The 23,209-nt window shown below is 43.7% G+C and overlaps 1 protein-coding gene across 1 annotated transcript in view; it reads left to right on the top strand.

Annotated features, from left to right (window-relative positions):
- RBMS1 (RNA binding motif single stranded interacting protein 1) overlaps window positions 1-23,209 on the top strand; it is a 230,367-nt gene that overhangs the window by 175,582 nt on the left and 31,576 nt on the right. Inside the window, exons 8-12 of the mRNA XM_075317260.1 lie at window positions 3,723-3,880; window positions 4,077-4,156; window positions 10,025-10,140; window positions 15,563-15,621; window positions 17,402-17,495. Coding sequence (XP_075173375.1) covers window positions 3,723-3,880; window positions 4,077-4,156; window positions 10,025-10,140; window positions 15,563-15,621; window positions 17,402-17,495 — 507 coding nt within the window. The remainder of the gene's footprint in view (window positions 1-3,722; window positions 3,881-4,076; window positions 4,157-10,024; window positions 10,141-15,562; window positions 15,622-17,401; window positions 17,496-23,209) is intronic.

Below are 23,209 nucleotides of genomic sequence, written 5' to 3'. Positions count from 1 at the left end.
AGGAAGTTTTCACATATGGGTCCCTCTTGATGGACTGTAGTAGAATTATTACCTTAAAAGACTTTTCCAGGACTTTAATATTGATGACTTATCCTTGGGATAGGCCATCAATGCCTGATCGGTGGGGGTGCAACACAGATTATCCCAGATCAGCTGTTCCCAGTGCCACAGACCGCTGGAACTACTTAGTTTCGGAGCTCCACAGCTTTGTCAGCTGTAAAGTGGCCATGGCTGGGTACTTATTATCTTCCCCCTATTCGCATCAATATATCAATAGGGGGTGGATACGGCAGTACTCAGCCGCGGCCACTATTCCGTCACATGTGCTGTGCAGCCCCGAAACTGTGGCATCAGGAACAGCCATTATGCGTTAACGCAACAAAGTCCACTTCAGTTTTTGCTGATAAAGGGTGCAATTAAACATTCAAAAAGAAAACCTCTCATTTTGGAATTGTTGATGAAGTTCAGTCTCGTCTTTCCTCATAGATCAAGCCTCCTACAAGGCTACAAAAAAAAATATTCTCCATATCTATCATGCAGCTTTTTGTTCTTGGTCACCTCTTCTCCTAGATTGTAATTGATTTTTTGGGGGGGAAATTGTCCGCTTTTCCGGTGCATTAGTCTAATAATATTTCTTCTATTTGCCAAAATGTAATATTTTTCGATAATGCTAAAGCATCTGTAGTCTTAGGCTATGTGCGCACTAGAAATGTGAAGTTTCTCAAGAAACTTTCTCGAGAAACTTCTGGGAGTGAAAGATTTCCGGACCTCCGGAAAAAATCCGCACCAAATCCGGATTAGCCGTGGAATAGCCGCGGAATTGCCGCGATTTTCCCGCGGGTGGTTCCCTGCGGATTTCTGCAGGCTGTACTGCCGAAATCCGCAGGGTACCTGCGGAAATAATGGACATGTTCATTTTCTCAAGAAAGTTTCTCGAGAAATTCTTCTCGCGGAAATTTCTTGAGAAAAATCCGCACCAGTGCCCACAGCTATTTTTTTTTTCCATAGAATTTGCTGGGAAATGTCTGCACAAAGATTGCAGACATTTCTCAAGAAATTTCTGCGGCAAATCCGCGGGTAAATCCGCGGGTAAAAAGCTCTAGTGCGCACATAGCCTTAAGAAGGTCAGAGACATAGATTTTAGTAGGAACTCCCCAAACCTGCTGTGTGGTTATTGATCATGTTCACATGCAGGTATGTGTAGTCTAGAAACATCACTCGACTCCTTAAAAATAGAAATTTCTGACATGCTATAGATTCCATGAGATAAACCCAAGTTGTGACCTGGATGTCTTTAAGCTTTGAAAAAAGCCCCAGCGACGAAACAAATCTGAGACGTTCAGATGTCGATCTCTAGAAGATTTTGTGCTATGTTAGGACTGATCCAACGTATTTTATTGCTGTTTTATTATAGTGTCGTGTTCTTTACTCAGGATCACCCTCTATAAGCCAGGCACAAAGCATGGTAAGCGTAGCTATGGTCTGTGGGACCATTAAGAGCCTTGTAATTGTACGTATCTGGGCACCTCTCAAAAACGTTTCTCGTAATGGGTGCTGCATGGTTTACACTTTTTAATTTTACTCAATTCATGGCAAAAAAAATATATTCTACTGACGGCAGAAATATATAGACTCCTTCAGGTCCATATATTTTTAACTTAAATGCATATATTTAGGGATAGAATAATTTTTGCAATTTTTTTTTTTTTTTTTTTTGTTTGTTGCTCTGCTTTGGCCTTTTTGTTTCTTTGCAGTATCCGGACTGCTTGATTTGGGCTGGCTGATAATTTGTGATGGAGAGTTTAAATCCCCCGTCACACAGCGAGATCGCTGAAACGTCACAGGTTTTGTGACGTATCAGCGACCTCGCCAGCGATATCTGTGTGTGACAAGCAGCAGCAAGCGGTCCCCTGCTGCGAGGTCGCTGATCGTGACACAACGATCGGGACCATTTTTTGCTCATTGGTCTCCCGCTGTGCAGCACGCATTGGCGTGTTTGACGGCAGGAGACCGAGCGCCGGTTCTGAGTATTCAGGGAGCCGTCGTTACACGGGTCGCTGTGGAGATCTGCCCAATTGACATCTCAACAGCGACTATGTAGCAACGTTCCAGCGATTCCTTCCAGGTGGGATCACTGGTACGTCGCTATGTGTAATGGGACCTTAACTCTTCTCTCTTTATTTTGCTCTCCTCTCAGCTGATTTATGACCACATGAAGGGTCAGACCACCCTTGACGTGGACTTTGGTCTTCTCAGCTCATTTATGACCAAAGCAGAAGACAAAATAAGATCACTGATGGATTCTTGATTATCTTATTATCTTGCTCTGCAACAGCAATGTGCAAGGAAAAGTCTAGACGTCAAGTGGTGCAACATTTTTAATGAAACTACAATTATTTTTTTTCCCCAAAATAACATCAATTTACATAAAAAAAAAACCAAAACTCTAAAGTTGCCCATATCTATACCCTTTTTAAGAAGGCCGTACACATTAGACAAACCTTGTCAGCACAGACCGACCAACTAATACGTAGAGGTGTCTTCAGGAAAGAAGAGTCGAGCTGTTTATTTTCAAAGTGGCCAACCCTTGATAATCTAGGGAAGTAGGCCACCACCTGAGGTGTCTAGTGGCAGCAGCCTAAAGTGTGACAAATTGTTGTCAAATCCATATGATCCACAAATTTGTGTGATCAGGTTCTCATTATAAGCTATAGCGCAGGAGTCCCCAACTTGTGGTCTTAGGAGCTTTCAAAACCAAAATGTGCGGCATGCTGCTGTCTTCCAGCTTGGTGCATTAGCACCATGTCTAGCAATCCGCTATGATGAGTAGGTCTCCAGATGGTAATGTTTGTAAATATCCCTGTACAAAAGAGCAGACCTGAATTGGGGGTAAGTTAGGAACTCCTGGATCTTGCTATACTGCCTCAGTGTAAGTCCTGTGCAAAAGCTATGGCTGTCATTACTGGTAATAGGGGCTCTGGGTGTTGCTACTGTGAGTTGCAGCACCTGGATGTGGCTCGCGAGCCTCTCTCTGAGCTGGATGTGGCTCGTGTCCCTCTCTCTGAGCTGGATGTGGCTCGCGTCCCTCTCTCTGAGCTGGATGTGGCTCGCGTCCCTCTCTCTGAGCTGGATGTGGCTCGTGTCCCTCTCTCTGAGCTGGATGTGGCTCGCGTCCCTCTCTCTGAGCTGGATGTGGCTCGCGTCCCTCTCTCTGAGCTGGATGTGGCTCGCGTCCCTCTCTCTGAGCTGGATGTGGCTCGCGTCCCTCTCTCTGAGCTGGATGTGGCTCGCGTCCCTCTCTCTGAGCTGGATGTGGCTCGCGTCCCTCTCTCTGAGCTGGATGTGGCTCGCGTCCCTCTCTCTGAGCTGGATGTGGCTCGCGTCCCTCTCTCTGAGCTGGATGTGGCTCGCGTCCCTCTCTCTGAGCTGGATGTGGCTCGCGTCCCTCTCTCTGAGCTGGATGTGGCTCGCGTCCCTCTCTCTGAGCTGGATGTGGCTCGCGTCCCTCTCTCTGAACTGGATGTGGCTCGCGTCCCTCTCTCTGAACTGGATGTGACTCTTAAGGTGTGACAGGTTGGGGACCTCCTGCTATTGAATTACATCCTGAAAATGTTTAATATAAAAAAAAAAAATCTAAATGGCTAAACTTTTTTATATTTTTTTTTTTTTTTTTTCTTGCATCCAAGTCAAATTCTAAATCTTTTTTTTTTTAATTTGTTTAGCAACAAGAGCAGGACCCAACAAACCTGTATATATCCAATTTGCCTCTATCGATGGACGAGCAAGAGCTTGAAAATATGTTGAAGCCATTCGGACAGGTTATCTCTACAAGGATACTCCGTGATTCCAGCGGTACCAGTCGTGGAGTTGGATTTGCAAGGTGAGGATTGGTGAATTGTGCCAAAAACTTCAGAGATCAACTACTGGAAAAAATTCCCCTGACTCCCATTTTTAAAATGAGCAGAAGGACAACATTAGCAAATTTATTCTGCCATATTATGTGACAGGTTCCCTATTTTATTTATTTTTTTTTCTTTTACGACTTGATATTAGTTTTTCTATTTCTTTGCTTTTAGGATGGAATCGACCGAGAAATGTGAAGCCGTCATCAATCATTTTAATGGAAAGTTTATTAAGACTCTTCCTGGTGTATCAGGTTTGTATTATCCACTTATTTATGTTGTTTTTAAAGGCTCAGCATTTAAGAAGCAGTTGTTGAACTAAACCAAGTTTGTGCATAGTCAATGTTTTGTTTGTTTTTAATTTTAGGTACGTGTAGGAATATGCTGTTAGTAGCGTGTGTCTCTATATGTATGTATGTATTTATGTATATATGTGTGTGTGTGTGTATGTGTATTTGTGTGTGTATGTATGCATGTATGTATGTATGTGTAAAATATATATATATATATATATATATATATATATATATATATAAATATAATTATATATTCGAGAGAGATATACAGACAGAGATATATAGATATAAGGAGATATAGAGAGATGGATATATACACACACATATATCTATCTCTGAGGAGTTGAATGCACTTTAAAATTAATCGACGTTGCAAGGAATCTTTAGGGCTTTAGGGGAGAAAAATGGTACCATAGTAACAGACTACAAACGATCTTTGTAGTCTGATCTGCAGGGTTAACCCCCATGATATTTTCTGGATCAATGAAAAATATATGTATTTTTACATATTAGAGCAGGGCAGACTACAAAGATTGTTTGTAGTCTGTTACTATGGAGACATATATAAACATATTTTTATATATATATATATATATATATATATATATATATATATATATTATCAAAAGAGACGGATTAAATGCATAAAAAGGCAATAGTCAGAGTATATTTCAACTGTATACTTTGTTGCAGACACCTGCAAAAAAGACCCTTTCGTGCATGAGGATCATAGTCAATATTTTTCTTTCATGTACAATATATAATATATTATATTATATAAAATTATATTATATAAAATTATATTATATTATATAAAATTATATTATATAATATTATATAAAATGTATATTATATAATATTATTTAAAATTATATTATATTTTATTTATTTTTTTTCCCGGGGATTGAATCATGCATTTCTCAGGTCTGTGAATCAGGAGGATGAGTGATTTAGAAATAAATGTAATTATATATGATTCACCACTGATACATCAATAGGCACACCTTCCAGATACAGCACCTGAGCTGCCAGTAATTATAGCATGTGCTGGGGGAAAAAAACAGATTTATGAGCTAGTTGCAAAAAAAAAAAAAAAATCTGAAACCTCATTGTATGACTTATGTATTTGATAGAATCATTCTTGGCGTTACACTGTTATTGTCGATAAGGAGTAATTTATATCAGAATTATCACAACCCGATGTCTCATGCTTTAATTCCGGCTGAGTATTTGCAGATCCGCCTCTCGTGATGTGTATGTTCATATTGAGGCGTGTCGGATCCATAAAAGCTTTAGATGGTTACTTTTATAGCCTTTTGGTGTGGTGGAGCTGTTAGTAATTGCATATAAAATTCAACATTAAGGAAGATTGTGCAGAATAAAGCACTAAGTTACATTTAATTAAAAGGACTTGAAACGTAAAGGAACTGCCGTAAAGGATATGGACCGCTTTTGAAAAGGGGTGTAAAACGATTTTAACCAATTAATAAAATTGCGTTAAAGCCGGCCATACATACTCGTATTAGAAGGCTGTTGGCCAAACAATGCTTTCACCGATCATTTGGCCTACGGTAATCTCTGCCGTCTCTCCCATACACAGGCACTTGTTCGACCAAGTATTCCTGTGCTCTCTGGGGATAAAGCGGTCACCAGACGTCTGACTCTGGCTTATCTCCAGGAGAACAAAGTGATCGGCAATCCGAAATCAGACATACCCAATTGGCTTTAAAATGGTTGTGTGTCTGTTTTGTAAAACTTGTAGAACTATGAATTATTTGTAAGAAAATCATACCCTAAAATTCTTTAAGACGTTGGTCCCGAACAAATAAAACACCAGCCCTCTAAACTCATGCAGACTCCGATCAGATGGCTAAACTTTAGAACGGACAATAAACTTAATCAGACCTTTTAAAATTAAATTGTATCCAAGATCTGATCCATTGGATTAGCGAATACCCAAGATCAGTCCCTAAAATTAATTCAGAACCCACAGAGGAATTTGTATGTATGGCGGCACATGATGTTCTGATGCTGACCAGCATCAGGATCTTATTTGTCAGGCTATGGCGGCAGCTTTGCTCTTGTTGGAAAGCCAGATGTCGTAGGTTTGACGTGGACCCTTCCCTCCTCTGTTGCCTCCATAATGGCAAGTTTGCAGGATTGGGATTTGGATGGACGACACTGCCTGGCAAGCTACCAGCATGTTGAGCTCGTGTTTAACTCCATATATCCAAGCCGTGTATATTTCATGAAGTAATTACTGACAGGTCACGGACCCCTAGGCTGGCCCTCAGACACGAGACCCTGCGCTGTCTCTTATCTCGAAGGTAGGCTTGATGGTAGCCAGGTCCGAGCCCCCAGCGAGACCCTGACTCCTGTCTCAGCCCTCGTCTTACTCCCCCTCTCCCCCACCCTCAAGGTGGGCCTGAAAACCTAATAACAAAACCCCACAAAGCGACACGGACAAGGGAGAATAGAAACTCTAACACACTGCATTCAAAACACAAAGGAAAGACAATATGTGTGCAGGTGAGCAAAGAAAAAGGAAATAAAGTAACTCACAACAGGGTAACATTCACACCACTCAATGTCGCAGCGAGATCACAATCAACAGGTTCACCAACAAGACCGGTATTGCTTGGAGCAAAAACAGAAGCTATAATTGGCGCTGAGTATTGAGATCCAGAATCTTATATAGGAAGTAGATGACTTTGATTAGCAATTGGCAACCTGAGCTCCTAGCAGAGTTCCCCAGGTCAGCAGAAATTAACTCCTGCAGCACCGAGGAACAGAGCACATGAAACAGCCGACGCCCAGCTCTGGCTGAACAATTAGTAGACATCAGGTTGCCTCTCGGGCTTTGCAGTCAGTGTGAACAGAGCCTGACGCTGCCATTACACACCGCATGACAGTATAGCATCGGTGCAAACTAGAGACAAGACCAAACCTGGGCTGTGCCTAGGGATGACCCAAACTCAAGTAGGACTCCTGCGCCAGAAGAACTGTATTGTTGGCAAAGCTGGAGATGTGGACTTGGCCCAAGTGTCATGGAAATGATGAGGTTCTTTTATCCAGTTCCTGTAAACAAAAAACCCTACCGCCCCATAGCTTTAATAAGCACTGTCCTCTGATCTTCGTAAATTTGACCAGCTTTCTGTTCCACCGTAGCCTCGTAATACTCGTGTGCTACCCTGAAGACACCGTATTTATTCCCAGCTGCCCCTCTTTCCAATAAGAGCGAGCTCTGACTGAGCAGCCATTAGGAACGCATTGTTAATAAGATTGCCATGCATCTTTGTTTCCGTCATATCTAGCAGAGCTTTAATTATGAAGCCGTATCCGAGCCAGGATGTAGACATCGTCTCTTCCAGCCCTTTGTTAGAAAATGAGCTTGCTTGAGGCTGCGGTACATTCACAGAGACTGATCTGAGAGGGGATAAGATGGAATAATAAGTCTGGTTGAGCCGCTGTGCGCTCCCCCCGGTGCACCGCTCAGCAGGTATACTGGGATCATTTCTGTAGATGCCAGCTAAAGACCGGAGAACAGGGATACCCGGGCTCGGGGCCGCAAGCTCCAAATTAGCCCCAAAGAGAACTGTCGCTTTGCTTCCAAGTCCTCCATAACACCAGCAAAGTTTCACCATTAGGATGCGACTCCTTTTTTATTTCTCACCCTTCGTAATTTTCGCATATTAAAGCTTCTGTTGTTGATTTGCAAGGTGCAACATATATCTTCTGATTTTTTTTTTTTTTTTTATTTATTTTTGCATATCAGTTTGGCAGGATGTGTCCTAACATGTTCACAGGCTGCAAATTGACTGATGTGTTAATTGACTATGTAAAAATTTTCAGGCTGATGTCAAGGGAAGCGTCTGAGTGTAAACATAAATTAAGCATGGGGACGGCTGACTGCAGGTTCTCACAAATGAGGTCTCTTGCTGGCTGTCATACGGCTGGCGCCAGGAGGCACTCCGTCCCCCGCTCCTCACACCAATCACTTTCCATATGCTTTTGCATTATTCTGCCTTTTACAGTCAAAAGGCCGCATAGTGCCTTTGCCGTTAAAATGAGGATCCAGTTTTTTTGGAGGGGGAGGGAAAGGGAATGCATTTTATTTTTTGGCATGAACGCTAACATGCACTACCTTAGAATAACCACTACACTTACACTGTGTATGGAGCTGTGCACCAATCATTGGACACTATGTATGGCCGCAGCGGGTCATGTTAATTGATTGAGATGCCGGGTGTCAGACCACCGACCCGGTCTAATATTTATGACTTATTGTAAAGCCGGCCATACACCTTAGGACTGGAGCCCACACAAGGGTATGGCATCCGATACAAGTTCATGGGATGCGACTCTCTGCTCCCGCCGTGCTGCGAGTGTGAGCCGAGTGTCATACCACTGTGATTCGATCCTGCAATCTGATCACAGCTGAGGAGGACAGGAAGGGACTAATCTCCCTATCTCCTCCATGGCCAGCTGATGCGATTATTGCACTGCACTCCGGTGTCATCCGAGTGCAGTCTGATGTTTCTCTTGCATCCATAGACACGTATGGGTGCGAGTGAAAATGATCGTATTTCACCAGCATAATGCTGCGACTGTTTTCTCGGTCCGATTAACACTAGAAGTCCCAGAAATTTCGAGCTCCCCGCTGAAGTCCGGAAAGAGGGTCAAATGACTGATGATAAACTGAATAGAACTAACTAGAAACTAAATGGCTAAACTCAATGGGAAAACAACAACCTCCTGTGGTGCGACAGTAATGGCCTTAATTACAGAACAAAAGACGGTGATTATAGGATGTTAGCTAAAATCCTTCAGGTCATTCGACCCATCTCTGGGTTCCAAAGGTAGAAATGTTAAATGACTTCTAGTGTTAGGGCTGAGAAAAAAAATCGCAGATGGGAATGGCCCCATAGAGTAACATGGGTCAGGATGGAATGCATTTATTTATATTTTTTTAATTGCATTCCACGCGGACCGTTTTACTCGGTGTGTCCTAGCCCTAAGATCACTGATGGCAGAACAATGCTTTCATGTGGCAGACAGCCATCTCTCCCATATACTGTACATGAGCACATACTTGTGCCAAGCAATCCTGTGTTTTCTGAGAAAGCCACTGACGGACATCTCTGCCACCACCTTTTTATCCTGGAGAGTTAAGAAATTGACTGTCCGAAATTGGAGATGACCAGTTGAAATCTCCCTAAATGATTAATTGCCTGGCACTACCAATGCACATTAGAATATCGGCTGAACACGTCCATATCTGTGGGTGCAGCCATCATTAGTCTGATATTGATGGCCTCTCCTTAAGGTCCCCATACACACAGTCCTGGACAGCCCCTTTCATATACCCTGCAGATAAGTTGACTTAGTTTCATATGACTTGGGCCCGTTTCACACATCCGGCATTTCGCCAGATTGCCGGATCTGGCACACTCCAGTACAATGCAATACTGTACAATGGTGTCGCGGCATGCTCCGGTCACATCCTCCGGTCACGTGTCATCGGAGCTTGCCGTGATGCCATTGTACAGTATTGCATTGTACTGGAGTGTGCCGGATCCGGCAATCTGGCGAAATGCTGGATGTGTGAAACAAGCCTAATACAAAAGTCTGTTGATGATGGAAATACCAAATAACTTCGTAGCAAAATAATTAATTCCAGTTCTAATATTTGATGATGGACCGCAAACGTTGTATCAAGGTTTAATAAGTTTGTAAGTTACAATTTAACATGTTGAGCAGTCCTCTAGGAAAGTACATGATGGATAAATTGGCTTTTAATTTTTTGCACCTTTTTGTTTTTTGTAGCCCCCACAGAAGCCCTGCTCTGTAAGTTTGCTGATGGAGGACAGAAGAAGAGACAGACCCAGAACAAATACGTCCAAAATGGAAGAGCCTGGCCGAGAGAGGGCGAGGTGAGACTTGTAAGTGTTTCCATAAAACTTCAGGGTGGGGGCATGAATGAGTAGCTTAAATCCATGACTCATATAAGACTTCTTGGCTTGGAGCAGGCATGGCTTGGGTGTGTTTGACAGGTTGGTGCCCTCCTTTCTGCAGCTGCTCGCTCTACGATTTGCTTGTGCTTCGCTTCCATGCTCATCCCTGACCTTTTTACACCGATAGTTTAAAAGTTGAAAACGAAAGATATATTAACTACACCTTCCAATCCAGATTCTATATCTGCAAAAAAGACTCGTTTTATGCAGAGTTGCCTGAAATTGCCATCTTCTGCTACATGGTTGCAAGTTCTAAATGGCGACCTCCTCCCTCAGCCCCAGTCATTGAATGGTGTTGATATAGCGATGCTTGAAGCCCATGTGGACTTTTGCAGTCTATAAATGGAAATTTAAAAATTTGCAACTTTGCAAATTTTGTCCCCTATCCATAGAATAGGGAATAACTTACTGATTGCCAGGGAATCCAACTGCTTGGACCCTCAGACATCCTGAGAAAACTGGGTTCTCCATCTTGTTTGAATGGAGAGCCAGTTGAGTATGTGCAGCACTATTTCCAGCAGTCCCAAGCAAGCCTACATTCTTGACTTGTTCTCTAAACCAAGTGCCCATGTTTTCGGGATCGCTGGGGGTTCCACTGGCTGGACCATCCACATTTCTATTGTGGAAGTAGCACTAATTATAAAAATATTGTACGATTTGTCTATGCAGAGCTTATCCGTAGTAATGAGCGAGCACTACCATGCTCGGCTGCTCAGTACTCGTAACTAGTGATGAGCGAGCACTACCATGCTGAGGTGCTCAGTACTCGTAACTAGTGATGAGCGAGCACTACCATGCTCGGGTGCTCAGTATTCGTAACTAGTGATGAGCGGGCACTACCATGCTCGGGTGCTCAGTACTCGTAACTAGTGTTGAGCGAACACTACCATGCTCGGGTGCTCGGTATTCGTAACTAGTGATGAGCGGGCACTACCATGCTCGGGTGCTCAGTATTCGTAACTAGTGATGAGCGAGCACTACCATGCTCGGGTGCTCAGTATTCGTAACTAGTGATGAGCGGGCACTACCATGCTCGGGTGCTCAGTACTCGTAACTAGTGATGAGCGAGCACTACCATGCTCGGGTGCTCAGTACTCGTAACTAGTGATGAGCGAGCACTACCATGCTCAGGTGCTCAGTACTCGTAACTAGTGATGAGCGAGCACTACCATGCTCGGGTGCTCAGTACTCGTAACTAGTGTTGAGCGAACACTACCATGCTCGGGTGCTCGGTATTCGTAACTAGTGATGAGCGGGCACTACCATGCTCGGGTGCTCAGTATTCGTAACTAGTGATGAGCGAGCACTACCATGCTCGGGTGCTCAGTATTCGTAACTAGTGATGAGCGGGCACTACCATGCTCGGGTGCTCAGTACTCGTAACTAGTGATGAGCGAGCACTACCATGTTCGGGTGCTCAGTACTCGTAACTAGTGATGAGCGGGCACTACCATGCTCGGGTGCTCGGTATTCGTAACTAGTGATGAGCGGGCACTACCATGCTCAGGTGCTCTGTACTGGTAACTAGTGATGAGCGGGCACTACCATGCTCAGGTGCTCAGTACTCGTAACTAGTGATGAGCGAGCACTACCATGCTCGGGTGCTCAGTACTCGTAACTAGTGATGAGCAAGCACTACCATGTTCGGGTGCTCAGTACTGGTAACTAGTGATGAGCGGGCACTACCATGCTCGGGTGCTCGGTATTCGTAACTAGTGATCGAGCACTACCATGCTCGGGTGCTCAGTACTAGTAACTAGTGATGAGCGGGCACTACCATGCTCGGGTGCTCAGTACACGTAACTAGTGATGAGCAGGCACTACAATGCTCGGGTGCTCGGTACTTGTAAAGAGTAGTGGGATGGGCGCAATTTGAGTACCCAAGTATAATGGTAGTAGTCAATGGAGATCTCAAGCATTTTTCCGGAAGATCTCCCAGAAAATGCTCAAGTTCCCCCATTGACTCGCATTATACTCGGGAACTCTTTTTGCACCCATCCGACCATATATCTACTCGTTACAAGTACCGAGCATGGTAGTGTTCGCTCAACAGCCTTTGTTAAAAGCAGGAGCGAGCTCAGACACAATATGGCCCCCATGAAAGAACAAAACATGGGCCCTTTCCACTCCAGTAGCTCATCATAATGCACAATGTCACCTACTTTGGGAGTGGGGTGGTCCCATTACCTCTTCGGCCCCTGTGCGGCTGCACAAGTTGCACCAATTGTATGTCCACCCCTGGTTGCAAGGGACATTAATAGTCTTGAATTTATTATTTCAAAAGTACCTATCAACCATACTTGACCCTCTAATTGATAGTTTGAGATGTAGCCACCACTATTATCGTTCCATACACTCCTTCGTTGCACAAAAAAGATTTTCTCTGTTGTACTGGCCACTCGTCAATGGCAGCCAGACCAGGGAAGTCTTCATCTCTGGCATTTATTAGTTTGTGTTGCGAAGTTATGATGTGTGCCGCAATATCATTAAGTTTTGGGACCTAGTAAATACCAGTGACCTCGTCAGTTGGGGTTAGAGCCGGGAGGCCCCAATACACAAAGTATCAGTGTGTTTGGTCACTGTTGGTCTAATGTGTATGGAGGGGTCATTAGAGAATGGAAGGGCCAGTCCTTGTGACTTTTCACTTCTAATCAGGGTTCAGGGCGTGAAAGTCTAATCCGTATGCCAGAACATCTGCACCCAGTTCTTACCATTAGGTTATCAAGATAAGGGGGCAGATGACTCGGACTAAACACAAGTTTTGTTTGTAGTATACATCTACGGAAACATGAGCTGTAGACCTAAAACAATAAAATATGTTAAAGGAATCTGTCGTCAGGTTTTTGCTATGTAATCGGAGTGCAGCATAATGTTGGAGCAGAGAGCCTCATTCCACAGATGTCATTTGTGCAGAAGCTTGCTGGGGTTTCAAAACAATCAGTGTTTTCTTAGCAGGAGATTATCATTGCAGGATTAGGTGTCTCCTGCCAGGCAGTCTAGCTAATCTATGTAAACACACCCCCACCACTGATAGGCAGCCGACAGTGTATACAGGAAGCTGCCAATCAGTGGTGTGGGTGTGGTTATATATGTGACGCCCTTAACAAATAAGGTTTCCACAGAAAACTGCATCCATCTTCCAGATGCAGGATTCTCTCCTCCCTGGCCTTCCAACACAAACCCACACACAGGTACATACACCAGCCACAAAAGCCTAGTCCCCTCCAGGACAATAGGGACACACCAGTGGGCGGAGCCAGGCAGATGGTGACGCCCACCTAGGGGTCCTGAGGTGTTGCGGGGAAGAAACAAGTGAGTCTAGTGAGGAGAGTGAAGTAGAGACAGGAAGAGAGAGTAGTGTGGTCGGGGGTTGTAGCTCCCGGACTACCTGAGCTGACTAGGTGGCAGACGGCAGAGCAGGGCCACAGGCGACGGAGATCCGGTCGCGTGAGACCTTAAGTGGACCAGGGCAGGGTTGTAGCCCGCTGGTGCCGACAGCGGGAATCCGGTCCGGAGGCCGTGCACAGTCTGGGTACCTGGACCCTAGGGCGGGCACAGCTTTAAGCACCTTGTCAATTAGCCAGCAGGGAACAAGATTCCACGTCTTGTCCCACCAGCAGCCCAGATAGAGCGAGACGGAAGCCCAACGCAGGGGATAGGGCGTCTGCAAGTGCCTGCAAAAATCCCAAGGGTCAGATCTCGCGGGCCACAGCTCCCAATACACAAAAGTCACAGGGAGTGAACTTTCCCCATTTCATGCGGACTAGTCAACACACAGGAGAACAACACAGAAGTGCAGGAGGAAGGGCCACTGTTCTGTCTTACCGGTGTGTAGGACCCAAGCACACCCCTCCGTAGGCTATCGGTATCTGGCACTTGGTTTACTATCTGGACTCTGTGACTTTATTCAAAACAGTGAGTACACCGGTATCATCCCGTCCAGCCCTGCAGACTGCGTCCCAGCATATCACCTACACCTGGGCCCCGGGACTACACCTCCCCTACCTGTGGAGGGGATATCATCCTGCTGCCCCGATCCATCAGCCCCGGGTGCCCCATACCAAGGCAGTGGCGGTGTCACCAACAATCACCGCGACCCACCGGTGGCGTCACTGACAAACTCTCCTCTGTAAATAACCCCTTTTATTCAGTTGTGAGGACGGACAGCTGCACGAGCCCGGGTCCGGCTGCCACTCGAGCCACAGCAACGATTCCGGATCACAGCGTCCCGAGCAGCCCCCTGCAGTAGTCTGTTCCCCGTCCGCAACATATACAGCTCAGCATTCTGACTATTGCTACATCTACAGCAGAGAAAGCAGGGTAACTAGCAAAACTGCACCAAGTAGTCCAGTAAGTGACACATCCCTGGAATCAGGCTCTTGGCACCTACATCACACTGCTCTCAGATTACATAGCAAAAACCTACTGATTTATTCCCATTTAAACAGGCACTATTTGCAATTTGATTATTTTTCATTTAGGATATAATGGGTAATAGAAGAATTGTTGTAAAAGCGGACATATCATTTGGTATATTTGCTGTAAAATTGATCCAATTTACTAAACTCCTAGTCAAGTCTCATCCTAAAATGAAACTGCCTCAAAAAAAGTTTTCAACTTTTTGAATGGCAGCAGCTGCCGATCAGCTGATAGCTGGGGGAAGTTATGATAGTGATTCCCACCCCCTTCCTGTTGTTCCTACCCCCTTTTATTTATGCGAATTCCATTTTAGAAGCGTTTTACTAAGTGGCCAGAAGGGCCTGTGCTGATGTCATACCCATGTGACTAAAAAGGGTGGGGCCTCAGCCAACAGAAAAATGTTGCTTCCTGGTATCCGCTATGTTGGCTGAGGCCCCACCCCTTCTGGTCACATGGGTATGATATCAGCAAAGGTCCTTCTAGCCACTTACTGAAATGATTCTATAATAGAATTAGCAAAAATAGGGGGAGGAACAGGCAGGGGGACGGAAATCACTATCAAACCCCACCCCAGCTATCAGCTGATCAGCAGCTGCTGCCAATCAAAAAGCTGCTCATTTTACAAACTTGCTTGTTTTTCAAAACCTATACATCCTAGCTGAGAACTAAAGGTATGTATAGAATCAGCCTGATAGCGCCAGTATAACACTGGTTGTAGGTTATATAGGAAAATCCTGCTGATTTGGTGCGCTTTAAGATCATTTGTAAAGTTTCCTCATCTTTTAGAAGCACAGGAGCAATATAATTAAGTTGATGTAGCCTTTTAGTTAAGAAATGGCTTTGATTGAGCATGTTGCAAATCGCTTTACTCTGGTTTTTGATTTCTGCGCACTGTGTGTGATGGTGATGAGAACATATTTCTTCTTCACAGGCTGGAATGACGCTGACTTATGATCCCACTGCTGCTATTCAAAATGGGTATGTCAGAAGGTGATTTTCCCAACTCTAAACTTTTTAATTTCATGTTTGTGTTGTCCATATAATGAACTATAGTGCTGCTGGAGTCCTGGGTTCAATTCCCACCAAGGACACCATCTGCAAGGAGTTTGTATGTTCTCCCCGTGTTTGCGTGGGTTTCCTCCGGGTTCTCCGGTTTCCTCCCACATTCCAAAAACATACAGTTAGGGACCGTAGATTGGGAGCCCCAATGGGGACAGTGTTGCCAATATATGTAAAGTGCTATAGAATTAATAGCGCTATATAAATGAATAAATATTATTATTATTATTATTCTATTATTCTATCTATTAAATAATGGGTTCGCAACACAGAATGGCAGTATAGGGTATACAGGATGCATCAACAATTGGCCAAATTTTTTTAAAAAATGTCCCCCTTTGACCATATCCACTTAAATTTATATTTTTATTTGGTACAACTAAATAGAATTTTAACAATCTAAATTGTGTATTTTCCAATATTACTGTTTAATTGAGCATTTTCTCAACTCTTCTATTGCTGTTCTAGTTGTTTTTCGTGATGTCAATTGTGGTGGCAGTTTACTGCAGACAATTGATAAAAACCTACCATACAAGCACCCCTCACTTGTTTCGCCACTAACCATCAAGGGCTTATAGAATTAAAAAAAAAAAAATAACAGCACTTGTCCCGGAATAAAATTCAAAAACTCTTATTTAACGGATAAAATACATCCAAAAAATACTTCCAAGGTAGAGAGCATAGGCTAGGAGCAAGGCAACATGTTTCTGACCTTCGTGGTCCTTGGTCAATGCCATTGGCATTTATTTCGGAAAAAGTGCTGATTTTTTTTTTCTTCTAATTCTGTTTGCTGGAGTCTTTTCCATGCACTATAGGGCCGTTTCACATATTCGGCTTTTTTTTCACATATTCGGCTTTTCGCCGGATTGGCGGATCCGGCGCACTCTAGTACAGTGTGATACAGTACAATGGCAGCGCGGCAACGTCCGGGTTACAAACTCCGGTCACATGACAGCATGTGACGGAGCTTGTCGCTCTGCCATTGTACTGAATCACACTGTACTGAAGTGCGCCGGATCCGCCAATCCGGCGAAAAACCGGATGTTTGTAACAGCCCCAAGGGTGAAATGATTCAAGCTTTTTCTTGTTATTACGCTTCTCACAAGTCAAGAGCTTATAGCGCATGTATGCTTTGTACCCCTGATGAAGCCAGCTTAGCGGCGAAACATGTCAGACTAACTTAACCTATAGAAGCACTGGAAAGCGCAAAACGTCTGTCATCTAGATGTCTCTTGCATACCTGCTGTGCGGTTTTACATGTTGTGTTTTTTTTTTTTTTTATGAGGCTTCAATAAAGATTAGAAGTTTTATTATCGGGAAGTGCCTTTTCATTCATTCTTCCTTAACTTGAATACTAGCTTTTATAAATTGTGCTGATGGTTTCTGGACTATGGGGGTTTATGTTAAGAAATACTACTCAGACAACAATATTGAAAAATCCACAATTTTAGGGACTAGTTGTATATGCTTTATAAGGTTTATTCCCATGTTTCACATTTCTGGCATATCCAAAGGGTATTTGGTGGGGGTTCTCTTTAAAAATGAGGCCACATCACGCACAGCTGTGAGAAGATGATGTCTTTGCAGATATAAGCACTGAGGGTCACCATACTGAATCTTGTAGTTCACATTTCATTCTTTACATTTTATTTCCTCATGGGAAGACACATTAAGCATTTTTGTCTTAGATACCTCTTTGTATATTTTGCAGGTTCTATCCCCCGCCATACAGCATTGCCACAAACAGAATGATCACCCAAACATCCATCACCCCCTATATTGCATCTCCCGTCTCAACGTACCAGGTGAGTCGCTCAGAACCCGAGGAGCCACAATTCCTGGAATGAGATTTTGGATTTTAGCAGAGATAACGGAGATCACTCTCGTTGAGGCTGACTGGTCTGCGGATTCAGTCCATTATCACCTAAATTGGTATAATTAAAGATCCGTGTCTTGTGCATTGTAGAGCGTCTTTGATGTATTACATGACCCAGTTTCTGCTTTCCAGAGCTTTTTTTTTTTTCTGCTTTTTTGGACCCGCAGTTCACTGGCTGACAGCCTTTTCCTGCATGGGGACATCATGTCATGATTAATGTAATTATTATTGTCCTACATGGAAATCTGTTCATGCTTAATGGTCTACAAGTAGTACAAAAGTGTACGGTCAATCTGTATTGTACCAAAAATAAAAATAACACTTAGGGCGCAGTCAGATGACCATATAACAGGGACAACGATATCATCGCAGTGCTCTGACCGCTACATAGAAGTACACATGCTCGGGTCAGGAGAGCCTGCCGGCCAGTCCAAGCATTGCAATCAGATCATCCATGTTATATGGTCATCTGACTGTGCCCTTACGAACATCCCAAAAAAGTCAGATTCTTACAGTGTAATCAGAAAATGAGCTTTGTTTACATTAGCTTTTTATGATAAATGTGTGGGTTTTTTTGTTTTTTTTATACAAATATTTGCAGATGTTATAGTATGTATTACATTACATTTTTTTTCATTTTATTTACTTATTTTATTTTTTTTAAATTTTACTTTTTTTTTAATTTACATTTAGATTTTTATTTACATTTTACATTTTTTTTATTTTTTATTTACATTTATTTTACATTTTTATTTTATTTAGATTTATATTTATTTACATCTATTTTACGTTTTTATTTTTTTTTTAAACCTTAAGCTGGGTTCACACTAAGCGACAGCGACGTCGCTGTTACGTTACCATTTTCGGTGACGTAACAGCGACCTTGTAAGTCGCTGTTATGATCGCTGCTTAGCTGTCAAACACAGCAGAAGCAGCGATCATAACGTCGCTGTGCTACATGTGCAGAGAGCAGGGAGCCGCGCTTAGCGCTGGCTCCTTGCTCTCCTAGGTACAGTACACATCGGGTTAATTAACCCGATGTGTGCTGCAGCTACATGTCACAGTGCAGAGAGCAGGGAGCCGCGCGCACTGCTTAGCGCTGGCTCCTTGCTCTCCTTGCTACAGTACACATCGGGTTAATTACCCGATTTGTACTGCAGCCACATGTCACAGTGCAGGAGCCGGCACTGGCAGCAAGAGCGGAGGCTGGTAACGAAGGTAAATATCGGGTAACCAGGGAAAGGTCTTCCCTTGGTTACCCGATGTTTACGCTGGTTACAGCTTACCGCAGCTGCCAGACGCCGGCTCCTGCTGCCTGCTCGCTTCATTTCGTCGCTCTCTCGCTGTCACACACAGCTTTGTGTGTGTCACAGCGGGAGAGTGACGACCAAAAAATGAAGCTGGACATTCAGCAACGACCGGCGACCTCACAGCAGAAAATGGTGACGTAGCAGCGACGTCGTTGTCGTTGTCGCTGTGTGTGACACCAGCTTTAGTTTTCTGTATTAGAATTATACCTCCCTATTGTTACAGAAGACTTTTCAGTAGTCTCATTATCATTACAAGCAGGATGACAGTGACTGATATCACCTCTATACACAGCTGGGGTTATACAGGATCCACCAGTTACAAATCGTGATGTCGGAGCTTCTTTCACCGCCTACTTTTTGCCCCGTCCCAGAGGAAGCATGTCTTTCGGATTTAGGCTTAGAAATTGCCACCACCATTATTCAAGTATAAATAGAAAATGTACTTTGGACTGTGTGCACTACACTTTTATGATCTGTAAAGAGTCACTGGAGTCCTTTTTAAGGTGGAGCGTCTATATTGTAATGACCTGCAATGTCACATAAGGGTTGAGCCAATTCTTACACTGAACCGCTTTAGCCTACAGGCTAAGTCATCACAAGTCTCTTCCGAAGATATCTGGTGGTTCTAATCATGAATATTATTATTTTAGCACACCATTGACTCTTTAATTCTGCACGTGTAAAAAAAGGGTTTTGCGTACAAATTACAATGTACAAATTAACATTGACAGACTAGAACAGAAGGAGGGTTCTGCAGCAGGATGGAGACAATAGGTTGGGGGGGTTGCGGCTGCTCCGGCGGTGGTGAGGTGGCAGCAGGGTCATTGCCAGCTGTAACTTCCATGTGGAATCTCAAAACCCATCTTTTCAAGTACGTTCCGAATGTGGTGGATAACCGGACGTGTTGGGGCGCAAAATTCTAGAGGATGGAGGATACCCAGGAGACGTTTTAGAGGCGATTGAGCAAGGAATGTACATGTGTGGAGAGGAGAAGAAGGTCTTTTGGAGAAGCTGAGATTGCATGTGGGAAGATATCAGGAGATTAATTCGACGATGTTTGGAGGAGACCAATTATGGACGGCTTTGTAGGTCAGAGTTTGTAATTTGAACTAGATACGTTAAGGAATTGGGAGCCAACAAAGGGATTTGCTGATGAGACAAGCAGAAGTATAGTCAGGGGAGAGGTGGATTAATCGGCCAACCGAGTTGAGGATGAATTGCAGATGTATGAGACTGTTGGAAGAAAGGCCTCAGAGAAGGATATTGCAGTAGTCCAGATGGGAGATGATGAGGGCAGCACTAGCATTTTAGTAGATTCCAAGGTTTAAGAAAGGACAGACCTTGGAAATATTTTTGAGTTATAGGCGGCAAGAGGTGAAAAACTTTGGTTGTGTGGTTTGACGGATAAAGCAGAGTCAAGGCTTACGGTGAGACTGAGGGCTCCCCAGTACAGGGGAAATTATAATGTAATGGATAGATCGGGTAGGGGAGTTAAGTGGAATGAAGAAAAGCTGATTAGTTTGGTTTTAGAAAAGTTTCACCTTTACTGCACATGTGCACAATGACATACAAAGATTCTGAAATGCCAATCAATCCAAAAGGATGACTGGTCAGATGGACTCTTCAAAGGAGTGGCTCCACCCCTCTGACTCCTTACAAGACATTAGAATATATTGTGTGCGGTTTTTTAAAATTACGTCTTATCTTATGCTTATTTCATCAGAATAATGATGGATATGATTGTCGGCCTGTTAAGATTCTGAATGTCAGATGGTTGGTGTGTTTGGAGCCTTAATTTCTGATAACTTCTCTTTTAAGAAAGGCTTCAGTTAAAGTTGAGCGAGTACCTAACTATTTGTACTCTCTGTACACATAACGAGTACTGTCTATTACTCGCGGCTTCATTCCGAATAGCGTGTGCAATGCAAGTCAATGGTGAATACTCGCAATGTAATGAGTAACCGGAATTCCGCACTGTTCACTACTCACACGAATTGTACAACATTCGGGTTACTCATTACATTCCGAGTATTCCCCATTGAATTGCATTGCACACGCTATTGGGAATGAATACGCGACTATTAGACCGTACCCGTTATGTGTATAGCGAGTACAAATAGTTAGGAACTCGCTCAACTCTAGCTTCAATGTGTGATGGTGGAGGACATCTAAGGATCATCAGATGGAGGCTGGCTGCCTATAAGCATATGAATAGTGATGAGTAAACAGCTCGGTAAGCATAAAGAGTATTTTGATACTCGGATGCTTGGTACTCGTTTACAGAGTATAATGGAAGTCAATGGGGAACTCAACATTTTTCCGGAAGATTTTCCCGTAAAAGTGCTTGAGTTCCCCATTGACTTCCATTAGGCTATGTGCCCACGGGACAACGTACCCATGGATTTTGCTGCGGAAAACCCGTGGATTTATCTGTATTTTCCAGATAAATCTGCAGGTTTACGCAAGTACAGACACTCCCCATGTTATCCTATGAGATTTTGAGAGTGCTGTATCAGTGCTGCGGTATGTGCGGCTGCGGATTCCCCACAGCCGCACGTAACTGCATGTCAAATTACTCATGCGGAAATATATGCGGATGTCCCGCCTTACCACTATGGAGATAGAGGCCGGGACGTCCACAGGTATTTCCGCACTTGTCCTGCAGGTTTACCGCAACAAAATTGCTCGAATCTCGTAGCAATGGGGGAGCAACTGCGTGAAACCTGCAAAAAAATCCGTGGGTACGATGTCCCGTGGGCACATAGCCTTATACTCTGTAGACGAATACCACGCTCCTGGGCATCAAAATGCTCTTTATGCTTACAGAGCAATTTGCTCATCACCACATATGAAAAGTTGCGCCAGTCAACTCCGCAAATCGCACACACGATCAGCTCCGAGTGTTCTTCCAAATATCGGACGATTGCAGAAGCAGCCACCATTTACATAAACTATTCTAGTCCGTAAATTGCTGCAATTTTTTTTTCTCTCTAAAAAATCATTCATCTGAACACCATAATGAATAACATGGGTCAGTGTGCTGTCCGATCAAAAATTGGATAGCCTAGGCCTGAGTTATACGCTCTTCTGCACCAGTCTTAAACACTCAGGCACAGCATCAGACAAACATGGTCTGACCCAGCACACAATGATGACCAATCCAAAGTATAGGATATCCATGTGTACTCCTGGAATACCCCTTTAAGGGATTAAAGATAATCCAGTTATATTTTATTACTTTGTGCTGCCAATCCGCCAGTGTATTTTATATAGCGGCGTGAGTGCTCAGGCCGCCATGAAAACACTTTATTAAGTTATGTCGTGCAGGTCTCCTTCCCCAAAAAATAGCATTTTATTTACAGTACAAGAAGCCTCCGCACACAATAGATGTAATTTGCTGAACTGGAAAAATATAGTCATGCAACCCCGTCAAATTAGTCCAAAAACTAGTAACCGTATAAAAGCCAGGCGAGGTCCCAAAAATTCCTTCCCAAGCCAAACCAGAAACTGTTGTATCTAGTTTAAAGACTCTTCGTCCTGCCAGTTATTGCAATTTTAACTTTTTTGGTTTTTTTTTTTTTTTATAAACAAAATCTTGAAATACCGTGCAAATAAAACTGTGAAATATAGAAAGGGAAAAAAAACTCTATAATAATGCTTCAGAGAAAATTCTGGGCTTCCATACCACGGCAGCTCGTAAAGTGGATCTCATTATTCTCTCTGCTTGGCAGAGACGAGCGCGTTGGGTTGTGCTTTCAACCACATGGTTTGGCCGTGGACCGGGGTGGTCAAAGCCCGACTTAAGTTTCAGCTCATAGACAATGGCAATTTTTGATTTTAATTAAAAACTTCCATGGTATTTTGGGTATATGAAAGTCGAATTAAACTGTGGATCCCTGGATTGGCCACAGACCACCAGTAATGTGTATTTTTGAGCTGTGATGTGGGCAGGGGTGCCGTGATGGAGGTCAGCCAGATTCATTCCTCTCGAAACTGGGAGTTCGCCTGTGGCCTGCGCTAAAGAATGGTTGTAGTGTGTCTCCCCTGTACAGGGCCTGCTGGTGGTTACGTTTCTTGTAGTTTATCATTCCTATGCCCTTGCTACAATTAAAGGGAACCTCTCAGGGCGACTCTGCCCTCCAACCCAGCAGCATTCACATGTGTATGCCAAAATTCCTTGCCCTAAACAGCCCTGTATAACGCTATTCACTAAAATCTTTGTGCAAAAAAACAAAACCCATTTACAAAGTGCGCTGTTCCTATGCTAATTAGGGCCTTGACTAATCGCAGGGGTGTTGTTTCCCCAGACTAGACAAAAAGACTGATGGCACTC

Source organism: Anomaloglossus baeobatrachus, chromosome 7 (genome assembly GCF_048569485.1).
Source record: "Anomaloglossus baeobatrachus isolate aAnoBae1 chromosome 7, aAnoBae1.hap1, whole genome shotgun sequence".
Classification (NCBI taxonomy): Eukaryota; Metazoa; Chordata; class Amphibia; order Anura; family Aromobatidae; genus Anomaloglossus; species Anomaloglossus baeobatrachus.
Note: the sequence above shows the minus strand (reverse complement) of the source record. Positions and strands in the feature narration are given on the sequence as shown.